Source organism: Tursiops truncatus, chromosome X (genome assembly GCF_011762595.2).
Source record: "Tursiops truncatus isolate mTurTru1 chromosome X, mTurTru1.mat.Y, whole genome shotgun sequence".
In the NCBI taxonomy this organism is placed as follows: domain Eukaryota; kingdom Metazoa; phylum Chordata; class Mammalia; order Artiodactyla; family Delphinidae; genus Tursiops; species Tursiops truncatus.
The window spans coordinates 56,359,376-56,372,874 of NC_047055.1; the positions used below are offsets into that span (position 1 = coordinate 56,359,376).

The 13,499-nt window shown below is 34.6% G+C and overlaps 1 protein-coding gene across 5 annotated transcripts in view; it reads right to left on the minus strand.

Annotated features, from left to right (window-relative positions):
• DACH2 (dachshund family transcription factor 2) overlaps positions 1-13,499 on the minus strand; it is a 640,153-nt gene that overhangs the window by 8,394 nt on the left and 618,260 nt on the right. For 3 of the 5 annotated variants that reach the window (XM_073799555.1, XM_073799554.1, XM_073799553.1), the window contains exons 11-13: positions 10,014-10,160; positions 8,063-8,128; positions 7,117-7,225 (exon numbers count right to left, since the gene is read on the minus strand). In XM_073799555.1, coding sequence (XP_073655656.1) covers positions 7,131-7,225; positions 8,063-8,128; positions 10,014-10,160 — 308 coding nt within the window. In that variant the 3' untranslated portion in view covers positions 7,117-7,130. The remainder of the gene's footprint in view (positions 1-7,116; positions 7,226-8,062; positions 8,129-10,013; positions 10,161-13,499) is intronic. The other 2 variants (XM_073799556.1, XM_073799557.1) reach the window with 1 other exon arrangement.

Consider the following 13,499-nt stretch of genomic DNA (forward strand, 5'->3'; position numbering starts at 1 on the left):
TGCTTTATAACAAAGTGAATCAGTTATACATATGCATATATCCCCAGTTCTCTTCCCTCTTGCATCTCCCTCCCTCCCAGCCTCCATATCCCACCCCTCTAGGTGGTCACAAAGGACGGAGCTGATCTCCCTGGCCTCACTCATTTTAGATAGTTACTCACCAATGCTAAGATCAACATGACATTCATTTGTATTGTTTTAAAGAAAATAAGAGCACTTAAATTATGGGAGAATAGGGAAATAGAGAAGAAATGTTTACAAAAAAAATGATGCTTTCTTAAAAGCTAATAGAGGAATTGGTGAAAGCGTTATCCAAATAACCATTTGTATAACTGAGGTAAAGTAGATTCCAACTTAAGTATGTGGATTACTACTGGTGTTAATCTTCAAACATTAAACAAGTAAATCATAAACTTTGTGATTAACAGATTAAGGAATGTCAAGGAGGTCTGTAAAAAATTCTAAACAACGTTTTTCTTTAAATTCACTTTAATTTCCAAAATTGAATGTTACATGGCCATCAAAAATGAGAAAAAAGTTCCTGAGAGCAACAAATAAAACTTTCTGCTAATGGCCTACAGAAAAGAATCCTAGCCTAAAATTAGATAACTGAAAATCTGTTAAGGCCTCATTCCTATAGGTTGATGTGAGTTTAGCCACAAATAGAAAAGTTTCTTTCTACTCCTACTTCAGCTTCTCTACATAGTTTTAAATAGAAAAGAAAGATTGCATTTGTGTAATTTTTGTGAGTATTACCCCAATCTATGCAAAGTTTTAAGGCAGAAGTGATTATTAAATTATAGTGGCTTTAGTCTATTTTGGTTAATTAACTGCAAACTGGAGAAGCCTTTCCCCACCCCAGCCCTGCTGCATTGTTTTGCATGGGAGAATATTAAAGTCTAGCTAAATATCCTAGCTAGCTTACTAACTATGAGAGATTTTTACAGATTTGGATTGATAGTAATATTATCAATATGGATTGATAGTGAAAACAATGGGTAAGGGAGTTAAGATTCCTGTGTTTTAGAACCCACTACCAATAGCAAGCCAATTAACTTCTCTTGGGTTATTTTCCTACTTATAAAATAGGGGTTAATTATACCTTTCTTAAATATCACACAGGAATAATCCTGCTAGAGGATGTGTGGATTAAGAATGGGACAGGGCTTCCCTGGTGGCGCAGTGGTTGAGAGTCCGCCTGCCGATGCAGGGGACACGGGTTCGTGCCCCGGTCTGGGAAGATCCCACATGCTGCAGAGCGGCTAGGCCCGTGAGCCATGGCCGCTGAGCCTGCACATCCGGAGCCTGTGCTCCGCAATGGGAGAGGCCACAACAGTGAGAGGCCCGTGTACTGCAAAAAAAAAAAAAAAAAAAGAATGGCACAAAGACAAGTTCCTCTTTATGATGGAATATGTTACCAATGAGAGAGCTAGCAGTAAGCCTGGACTTGCAACATTTTATGTAATGGAACAAGAAAACCTAGCCAAATCTAAAAAGAAAAAATCAAAGTCTTCAAAGTGAAGGGAGACTGGGAGGAACTGGGAAGGAAGACATTTTGAATGGATTTATTATTTTGGTTTCTGGATACAGCCAGGCCTGAATCTATCCTCTGAAGTGTCAGTTAAGTCACCCAATAAATTACCTTTTAAAATTAAGCCCCCCAATAAATAAAAAAGAAAAATAATGGCAAAATCTCACTAGGTTATACAAATATTAGGTATTGTCTTTCTTTTTTCACTGTTCCAATTTTAGAATATCAATTCCTCATTCCAAGAGTGATAAGCATCTTGGCATAGAACCATCTCACATCAACATGTCAGTAATATAATAATTTTATTTTTAAGTGATGTTTCAACAGTGGCATATGATTACAGCCTTCTATGAAAATGCTGTCTGTTTTCTTAATTAAAACAGAGATGTGAAAGTGGAAAATAAAACTAAACTTTTAATTCAAGAAAGGCTTTCCTTTTGCATGTTCCTTAGGTGTATCTGGGTTGGTAAGTGGGATAGGGTGACTCTTCTGCTTAAAAAATTGTATTGCATACGTAAAGAGGATGGGGCATAAAGTGACTAAACAGTTATACAAGTTGAGTTAAACAACTCATCCTATACTATAGTCAGAAAGACCTGTTAATGAATTACCCCTGTAGACTCTAAAATGCTTAGTAGCAGAACACCCTATTGTTATTTTGTCTTGCAAGTCTCACTATCTTGCTGTCCCTACAACTACAATTTCATCTATTATGTGAGTGAGATATAGCTAGACTTGTAAGTCTTAGATCTGTAGATGAGATTTTATGTTATCATCATAATTAGCATGACAGCCTTTTAGTCACTGCAAATATTCTTTTAACAATGCGGTGGTAAGTGGTGCAAGCCACTCCATGAAAACCAGGCCCTAAAGTATCAAGTAATGTTTGTCACATCCTCCTAAGAAAGAAATAGAAGCATAATGTGTGCTATAATCTGACAGGTATTTCACAGCAAAGAGGTATGACATGGGCTGGGAGGTACAATCAGTTAAAATAAAGATCCTGTGGAGGATGAAGAAAACGAGAGACAAATACTTCCTGGAATAGAAAGGAAAAAGAATGAGGCCATATAATGAATCTTACAGGAAAAAAAAATGTTGCTGCTTTAGAGAAAGATGCTAGGATTTTTTCTGTGGGGTGTGCGCTACAGCCTTTTCACACTCTATGATGGCAGTTGCAGTAAAGTTTCTTTGGGTAGTAAAAGTCTCCCTCTCTCAAAGGACATATTTATGAGGAAAGAGGACCCACTTCCCACAATCCTTATAATTGCTGGCATGCTATGTATTTCTACTTTATAAGAGAACATTTCTACTTAACACTGGGAATATTATAGTGCCTATGTATATCTTTCAACACAAGACAAGACATTAAAGGGGAGGGAAATGAATGGTTATGAGGGTAGGGCAGGAAATAGTCTATAGAACCCCTAGAGAAAGATGTAAACCACACTCTGGTGGAAGTTAGGAGAAAAGCCTGTAGAGAAATTCTATCTGTTCTCCTTTTAGTTTTTCTTGTCATATCACATACATGGCAAGAAATCATATGTTGATTTCTCTTTTCCAGTCCTCTTACTTGCCCCTACCATCACTTTCCTTGCTATTTTATCAAATCCTGCAATGACAATCTTAGCCCAAGGGTAATTGTTTTCAATAAATATTGGTATGGCATCTTAAACTCTTTGGAAAAATGTAGTTTTAGTTATCAAGTGAGCAACAAAGAGAGAAGATAATGAGGTATCAAAGGTCAAGGAAGGATAAACACTGTTCAAATTGATTTTGAGAAAAATGGATAAGAATATACATATTCATATATATTTCATAGTATATATTTAAAATTCTATACTATAAATATATGTATATTAAATTACATTGTAAAATATGTGTTCTTATTAACATAGAGATGTTAAAATTGTGTCTGTTGCTTTTAGAGTCAAATAACACTTTAGTCACTTTGCTTTAATTCTTCAGTGGCATCTTCACCAAATGCTGCATAGATGAGATCATGGATTTTACATATCAGAACGGTAAGTTTATACTCTTTGAATAAGCTCCCACATTTTTTTCTGAACAAAAATGATTCAGAGGGAACAAATGGTTTAATACGTTTATTTTTTACATCAAATTTTGCTTAACTTTGACATGTAGGTTGGATTTCTTATCTACTTCTGGTGTGTTAGTATCAAAAAGAAGGGAAAATTATTCAAGATTCCACCATATATCTGAAAAAATATCAGATGAAAAATATATTCCAGTGTTAAACCATTTTGTGCCATTGTCAAGCATGTAGGCAAAAAAACAAATGTAAAAATGATTCAAAGATATTGACATTCCTCTTGCAAAAGCAGCTCCTAGTGTTTTTGTATTGTTTTGTTTTCTTCCCAAACAAATGCAGTGGCAGAAATGGGAATAATGCGTCATTGTGTGCCCTTGTACTTTATGATGTTATTTCCTCTGAACTTTTTAAAAAAATATTTTATTTTGTTACTAGAAAGTCAGTTCATGAAGGCTGTTATCTGTTTTCTAAAATATAGAAGTTTCATATTCTGGATTTGTTTTGTCTATTATTATTATTAAGATGATGATATCAATTTTCGAAAACTAAAGAAACATGCACTGTACCAGTAGCCCCTAACAATGAAATATAGTCATACAAAAGTTAACTAAGGTATAAACATGCAAAAGGAGAAGTCTCCCTGTGATCATAAAATGATGTTATTTTCTGTTCAGCAGTTCATGCTGCTGCTGTTCATGCTAATTAATTAAAGGAGCTGTTGCTGTAATGTGCAAACAGGGAATCTGAGAAACTGAGAGCGCTTTTAGGTCTCCAAGTGAAGTTAAGTCAATCCGGGCACGGGCAATCAAAGGTAATGAAATCACTTGTCAGTGCTAAGCTTGCAAAAACTGTGAAGTTTGACTAGGGAGTAAAAGGATTATAATTAGATTTCCAATAGGATAATAACTAAATGGCAGAATGCAGTAAAGAGAAAATATTACTTTGTTAGCTAATGGTACTGCTGTTCGGTTTTAGTTTTTATCAGCTCACTTGTTGTTGTGCTAATTTAATTTGTTTTTATCAGCAAAAATGCACTACGCAAATGGTACTTGAATGTCATTTGCAAAAATCATTGATCTGAAGGTACACTTAATGACACCTGGTATGTTTATTTTATGTGAAACGGAGATTGGTTGATAAGATGGTTGATGTTCTGTCTTGTGGGCCCCTAACTGAGTTATGGGAATCTGTGTGGGAGGATATTAGTGTATATCCTTCACTGCCAGCAATAGTGGACACCGCTATCAGAGTGGGTGTGTATTCATTTTTTAATCACCTTAAAATATACAGGAGGAGTTGCTATCATAGACTGCTAAAATATAAGGGATACAGAAACCCTTTTATCAGAAAGTGATCTATGCATGATACCTTGTCTGTCAAACATTCAAAGCATAAAAGACATAAAATAACTAAGCTGAAGAGATTTAGAATACATATAAGAATCCTAGTACATGGGCAGTTTGTGGAAATTATCATAAAACTATATATGAGGTTTTTTTTTTTTAGTTATTTTACTATTTATTTACTTATTTGGCTGCACCACGTGGCATGTGGGATCTTTGTTCCCTGACCAGGGATCAAACCTGCACCCGTTGCATTGGAAACACGGAGTCTTAACCACTGGACCTCCAGCGAAGGCTCCTATATATGACTTTATTACTTCTAATGATGGCCAAGCAACATTCTTCCAAGTCCTCTTAAGGAAATGTCACAAAACGACTAACTGAATTTCAGAGAAAAAGCACTAAGGGAATAATAGATTTCTATCCAGCAGAGCTATTGACAATAGGAAAAGACTTCACTGATGCTGGAATTGTTTGTTGTGATGAAGATGAGTTGTGGAAATGACATTGGATTGGCATGCATGAATTGAACCTCACAAACAATGCTGGGAAATAATCTTCCAAGTTAAAAAATGGGTAATTGAGGGAAGTGAAAAAGATGAAAACAGTATCAAAATATGTCACAAAAGAAAGGAATGATAACACACAAGAGCAAAATTATTAGGCAGAATGGAAAAGTAATGGTTAAGCTTGCATTTTGTTTTCCAAGCATAATACATTTTCTTTAGTTCATAGGTACATATAAAAGTAATCTTTCAATTCTGAACATCTTAAACAAAAAAGTAATATTATTGAGATTTTTTTTTGGTAATTATTTGAATTGATTGATTTGATGAATTATATTTAACTCTGATAATATTTTCTGGCACCTATTCCCCTGGAATAGAATAAATTGGTTTTGCTCATAAAATAATTTCTTTTAGATATTAAATTGTGACTCTACTCTCATATTAATAAAAGGAATTTACTCTAGTTTTTCATAAATTGATGATAGGAACTTTATCATTTACCATGCTTAAATGCTGTTCTAAGAGATGTGGGAATGTGTACTTTTTCATTTTTACCACTTTTATCAAGAATACTATTTAACATAACCTAAAAGACAGACAGTTAGTAAGAATTATTAACCCACCATACTTTACCATATATTGAAAATATTAACCACAAATTCTAGACAATTTGATTTGTAATTTGAAAAAATATATATAAAAGTTAATCCCCTTGCTTTAAAATATGTTCCATCTCAATCTTTTTAAAGGTAGAGCTAATTCTCTCCTGTTTACCCAGTAAAAACTAGGAAAGCTTATTAAAAGTATGCTCACTGAAAACAAATATTAAATGTGTCCTCTCCTAATCACAAATTAATATGCAAAAGCCATTCTTTGGAGACTCCATTAAAATAAAAAACTGAGCCAAATAGTGAATCTAGCTTTTCCTTATATCACCTAACTGACTTTCCATGGATAAGTTATCTGTTGTTTGTTGCATGGAAATGAAGCAACAACTTTAGGACAGTTCAAAAATTTATATTTATCTCAGAGTTAGAAAGTTAGTAGAAAGATGTTACTACTGTGAACTAAAAGAATTATATATATATATATATATATATATATATATATATATATATACATATATATATATATTAAACAAACAGCAATAAATTGGGAGTATAGGATTAAAGGATAATGAAGGATAATTAAAGGAAAAAAAAGATACAACCCAGTGATGGTTTACCTCTTACAGTTACAAAGCTGCCCTTACATCCCACAAAGAAAGGTTCAATCAAGCTCAATGCTCCTTAAAGACTGGGTCTATATGTGTGTGTCACAGATTCAGAAGGGATCAAATGCTTCAGACTTGTTCAACCCTACCTTAGATCTATGGTGGCAACCACAACTAGTGGGGCTTTATTTATATGTTTCACTGTGGTGTACTGATTGGATAAACACTGAGTCCCATCCAAATTGGCTTTGCTCACACAAACAGAGCCTTTAAGTTGAGGGAAGAAAGCAGGTAAGCAAAAGAGGGATAAGAAACAGCAAAAGCTTTATTGAGTGAGCTAAACATGCATGCTTTCACAAAAGTTAATGCATTAGTTAGTTCTATCCAGCTGCAGCAGAATCAGGCATTACCAGAAGATCCATGATCTCTAACACTCCTGGTTTTGCAAAGATGATGTGCAAAACTACCTGAGTCAAGATTTCTAAATTTTCTGAAGTTGCCGTACAAAATGGTGACCCACAGATGAACCCACATGGATCTTTTGGTCACATCCAGTTCTGTTGCCTTCATAGATATCTGTCATTACACCGTGAAAAGGCACTGATTAGTTAAACATCCAGCAGGCAACCTTTCTATGGTTGTCTTCTTTTTTGAAAGTTAGGAAATCGTTTTCTCATGGAGATCCTTTTCTTTTTTATTAGAGTGAGACATGAATGTGAAAATAAATGTAATCTGCATATAGAGGGCTAGAAAACTGCATTAGAAAGACACTGAAAATCTCCAGTGGTCAATTTTTATTTTTAGCTGTCTTTGCGCTCCAATGAGACTATATTGATTTTTTCCCCTATTTTCTTACTACTAAATACTTTTAAAAATATTATAAAGGATCTAAACAGTTGTGGGAATCCTGTAAATTATGTATTACAAGTCCTGCTCTTATTTTCATATTTAGTTGGTTTCAAAAAGTATCTAAAATTAGCATCAGGACTTAAATATTGATAAAAATGTTGCCTAGAATACTTTGCAAATATTGATAGGTTACGATTATTCTACCTGTGTCATTTACAAACAGTAAAGTAGTAAGATTTAAAAAGCATATTATTTTATACTTCTGAAAGGTAAATTATATTCACATTTTGCATTTTTAGAATATGCCTAACATATAAATGTACATCCTTTTAATGGATAAACATACAAGAAATTTGCTCACATTGTGTATGTAAAATTATTAGTCTCTAAGTACATAGTCTCAATAAACACTGCAAACTTTTTCCTCTATCATGAAGTAAGAAAGTTAAACTTATTTATTTATTTTCCTTATATGAAAAGTATCAACATAGGAGCTTATCCCCTTCCCACCCCCAGGGGTCACATATTAAGCAGTTACAGAAAGAAGTACACTGTTTACTGTACCTTGCATAGAAGTACTATCATGAGGATTTCCACTGTTTTCTATTTCAATATCTGGAATCCCAGTATCTGAAAGAAGTGACATTCAATATTAAGGTACATTTCTATTTTTCCTGATTCCATTTAAAGTGAAAACTCTGTTCACCACTGCTTTGGTCCTATAGATAACATGAGACTTTGCGTGGCATTTTGTTTTTGTTTTTTGTATGTCTATATGTTTTTAATGGTAGGAGGGAGAATTATAAACCATAGCTGAATTTTACAATTGGGCATATATTTCCAGGTATATAGTAAATACTTCTTTATTCATTTTACACTCTAAAGATAAAACTCAGGAAAATAATCTGTCCATAAAACCCCCTCAGACTATCAGGTAACATGCCCTGACAGTGGAATTAAAAAAAAAATAATATAATTGCATAAGTAGAAGTGCCCCATCCTTATGGTATATTTTCCACTTGTAAAATGTGATAGATGATGAGATTATCTCTATGGTAAATGCACATGAACACCAAAACACAGGCTATTATTTGTGGTCTTTATTTAGTACTGGTCCTAGGGGCCAAGAGATACATGAATTGTTTCAAAAAAAGTTGAGAAAAAGAAACAAAGAGTTGGGTTTTTTATTTTCAATTTTAAATATGAAATGTGTTATCTAAAAGTTATTCATATACATGAAGCATAGCTTAATATGGCCATTTCTATATATATACATTTGCTCAGACACCCTTGGGTAATGTGATAACAGACACCCATATATCATCCATCAAGGACTGATGTGAGAAAGAAATGATTTGACTACAAGTTACCCATCATACTGTAGAAACAGCTGCTTTTCCTTTATAACAGAGAACACTGGAGCTAGAGTGGAATTCACATATGGGTGGATTTCAAAAACGTAAAAAGAAAAATGACAAACCTCCTCAGAACTACATGTTCAGAGCCTCAAATAATTAGAGTGCATAGCATGTTGGCCCCATTGCTGGCTCCCACTGTCTAAGATGTTCCTCAGTATGAGATATTGATGTATTATTATTTATCTTCTCTCTTCTGTGTCTCAATGAGGCATGGCTGTCATGAGCTAACAATCTACCTCTTCATTTCTATCGATTGTGAGGACAATGATCCAAGACAGTCACAGTAAAAAGGGAACTGAACTTTTGGAAAGGTAAAAATACGATTGAACATTGTACAGTATTCTCTATTCATTCTTAGTATGGGACACTTGAAGCAACCCCCTTTTAGTTCATGTGTGTGTCATATTAGCTATGGAATATGTGTATTCACATGTATAATATTCTTAGGCTCATCCCTGTTATGTACACATATCAGTTAGATATACCAGCTGTTAACGTGCTCTGAAAGAAAAATTTGAATAGCCTATGAAATGAAATTACGTTGTGAGGTTTCATCATTTAAAATGGAATCAGAAAAGTTTGGAATTAAGAGATTTCATGACAGAAGCACCTCTTCTCACAGGAGCTCCAGGAATTTACTTAGAACATTCATTTTCAACCAGGCACTCTTTAAGCCCTCATCACTGATGCAATCTGCATTAAAGGAACCAGCATTCTAAAGCTCATTAAAATAAAGTACACCAAACATCAGCATATTTTAACACGAATGGACCTAAAACACTTACATTTTAAGTGCAGGGAAGTTATCAATATTACTTCTTCTGCAAAAAGCAGCAGGATTTCCTGTTCCTAGACTATTTATATCTCCCAGAATAGGGCTTATTTTGACAGATTTAATTAATGAACTAAAGCACTTGGCCTCAAATCGATTTTTTAATTACTGTATTCCTGGACAAAGCTTCTCCCTCCCTCACTCCTTCCCTCCTTCCTTTCCCTCTCCCCCTCTCCCTCCTGGCTCTCTCCCCCTCTCCCTCCCTGGCTCTCTCCCTCTCTCTGTTTTGTGTACCTTGAGTGTGAAGGTGCAATACAGACATTACCTTTCAACATCCTCAATCCACTGTCACTAGTAGTAGCTTGCTTAAGTGCTTGCTCCACTTGCTCCCTTCTCTTTGATTCAAATTCTAAGGCTTCTTGTAGTTTCCTCTTTGCTTTTTTCTCCTTCTTCAGGCGCTTTTGCATGGTAGCTAAAATATGGAAAGGAAAATAGTTTGCAAAGGCTTAGTCATTGAAATCAGTTTGCCGGTTTTGATGAACTATAAACCATAGATACAGTTTCAGAGAGATATATAAATGTATGAGTCAACATAAGATTAGATTCTTTTGATTCCGATTAACATTAGACTCAACCAAAGAGTATTCAATCACGCAACCAACTTATTTTTGCTTTCACATCTCCAGTAAGTATGCTCTATAATACACATGTATTTTTATGGTGGTGGTAGTAGTGGTGGAAGATTGTTTTCTACTTTGACTACAGGAATTTAGTGATAGCATGAAATATTTTATAAATTGATTAAGAAAAATATTCTTATTATTCATCAGGTTATTCCTATACATATTTCAAAACACAGAATATCTAAAGATATTTATTGAGTTTCAAAATATGGTATGTCTTTAAACACTCCCGAACATTCTATGAGGTCACCATCACTCTGATACCAAAACAAGACAAAGATGTCACAAAAAAGAAACAGGCCAATATCACTGATGAACATAGATGTAAAAGTCCTCAACAAAATACTAGCAAACAGGATCCAACAGCACATTAAAAGGATCATACACCATGATCAAGGGGGGTTTATTCCAGGAATGCAAGGATTCTTCAATATATAGAAATCAATCAATGTGATACTAACAAATTGAAGAATAAAAACCATATGATAATCTCAATAGATGCAGAAAAATTTTTTGACAAAATTCAGCACCCATTTATGATAAAAACTCTCCAGAAAGTGGGCATAGAGGGAAGCTACCTCAACATAATAAAAGCAATATATGACAAACCCACAGCCAACTTCCTTCTCATTGGTGAAAAACTGAAAGCACTTCCTCTAAGATCAGGAACAACACAAGGGTGCTCACTCCACCACTATTATTCAACATAGTTTTCAAAGTTTTAGCCACCGCAATCAGAGAAGGAAAAGAAATAAAAGGAATCCAAACTTGGAAAGAAGAAGTAAAACTGTCACTACTTGCAGATGGCATGATACTATGCATAGAAAATCCTGAAGATGCTACCAGAAAACTACTAGAGCAAATCAATGAATTTAGTAAAGTAGCAGGATACAAAATTAATGCGCAGAAATCTCTTGCATTCCTATACACTAACAATGAAAAATCAGAAAAAGAAATTAAGGAAACATTCCCATTTACCATTGCAATACAAATAATAGAATACATAGGAATAAATCTACCTAAGGAGTCAAAAGACCTGTATGCAGAAAACTGTACAACACTGGTGAAAGAAATCAAAGACAATACAAAAAGATGAAGAGATAGACCATGCTCTTGGATTGGAAGAATCAACACTGTGAAAATGACTGTGGTACTGAAACCAATCTACAGATTCAATGCAATCCATATCAAATTACCAATGGCATTTTCACAGAACTAGAACAAAACAATCTCACAATTTGTATGGAAACACAAAAGACCCTGAAGAGCCAATGGAACTGGAGGAATCAGGCTCCCTGACTTCAGACTATATGACAAGGCTACAATAATCAAAACAGTATGGTACTGGCACAAAAACAGAAATATAGATCAATGGAAAAGGATAGAAAGCCCAGAGGTAAACCCACAGACATATGATCACCTTATCTTTGATAAAAGAGGCAAGAATATACAATGGAAGAATGACAGCCTCTTCAATAAGTGGTGCTGAGAAAACTGGACAGCTACATGTAAAAGAATGAAATTAAAACACTTCTTAACACCATACACAAAAATAAACTCAACATGGATTAAAGACCTAAATGTAAGGCCAAACACTATCAAACTCTTTGAGGAAAACGCAGGCAGAACACTCTATGACATAAATCACAGCAAGATCCTTTCTGACCCACCTCCTAGAGTAAGAGACAAAAATAAACAAATGGGACCTCATGAAACTTAAAAGCTTTTACACAGCAAAGGAAAACAGAAATAAGATGAAAAGACAACTCAGAATGGGAGAAAATATTTGCAAATGAAGCAACTGACAATGGATTAATCTCCAAAATAAACAAGCAGCTCATGCAGCTCAATATTGAGAAAACAAACAACCCAATCAAAAATGGGTGGAAGACCTAAACAGACATTTCTCCAAAGAAGACATATAGATTGCCAACAAACACATGACAAGATGCTCAACATCACTAATCATTAGAGAAATACAAATCAAAACCACAATGAGTTATCCTCTCACATGAGTCAGAATGGCCATGATCAAAAAATCTACAAACAATAAATGCTGGAGAGGGTGTGGAGAAAAGGGAGCACTTCTGCAATGTTGGTGGGAATGTAAATTGATACAGTCACTATGGAGAACAGTATGGAGGTTTCTTAAAAAACTAAAAATAGAACTACCATGTGACCCAGCAATCCCACTCCTGGGCATATACCCTGAGAAAACCATAATTCAAAAGGACACATGTACCACAATGTTCATCGCAGCACTATTTACAATAGCCAGGAAATGGCAGCAACCTAAATGTCCGACAGATGAATGGATAAAGAAAATGTGACACATGTATACAGTGGAATATTACTCTGCCATAAAAAGGAACGAAATTGAGTTATTTGTAATGAGGTGGATTGATGTAGAGTCTGTCATACAGAGTGAGGTAAGTCAGAAAGAGAAAAACAAATACAGTATGCTAACACATATATATGGAATCTAAAAAAACAGTACTGATGAACCTAGTGGCAGGGCAGGAATAAGCCACAGATGTAGGCAACATACTTGAGGACACAGGGGGAGAAGTGGAAGCTGAGATGAAGTAAGAGAGTAGCGCTGACATATATACACTACCAAATGTAAAATGGATGGGTAGTGGGAAGCTGCTACATAGAACAAGGAGATCAGCTCACTGGTTTGTGATGACTTATAGGGATGGGGTAGGGAGGTTGGGAGGGAGTCTCAAGAGATAGGGATATGGGGATATATGTATACATATAGCTGATTCACTTTGTTGTACAGCAGAAACTAACACAACATTGTAAAGCATTTATCCACCAATAAAGATGAAAATAAAAAAGATGTATGGAAGAAAAAGAAAAAACATGGTATGTCTTTTAAAACTTACAGTGTCAAGGGTCTCTTTATTTGAGATGTTACCAGTTTTTAGGGCAAATATCTATCTCTTTAAATATATGCACATATCATCAAACTCTGTCTCTCTCCATATATTTATATTTGAATCTATCTCTACATTTTAAAGAGAATAACTTTCAGCAATGATTATGTTAAGCAATCTGTAAAGGCACAACAACATTTCTTTCATAAACAGAAAAGGTAATGAAGAGGTAAAAACAATTATAAC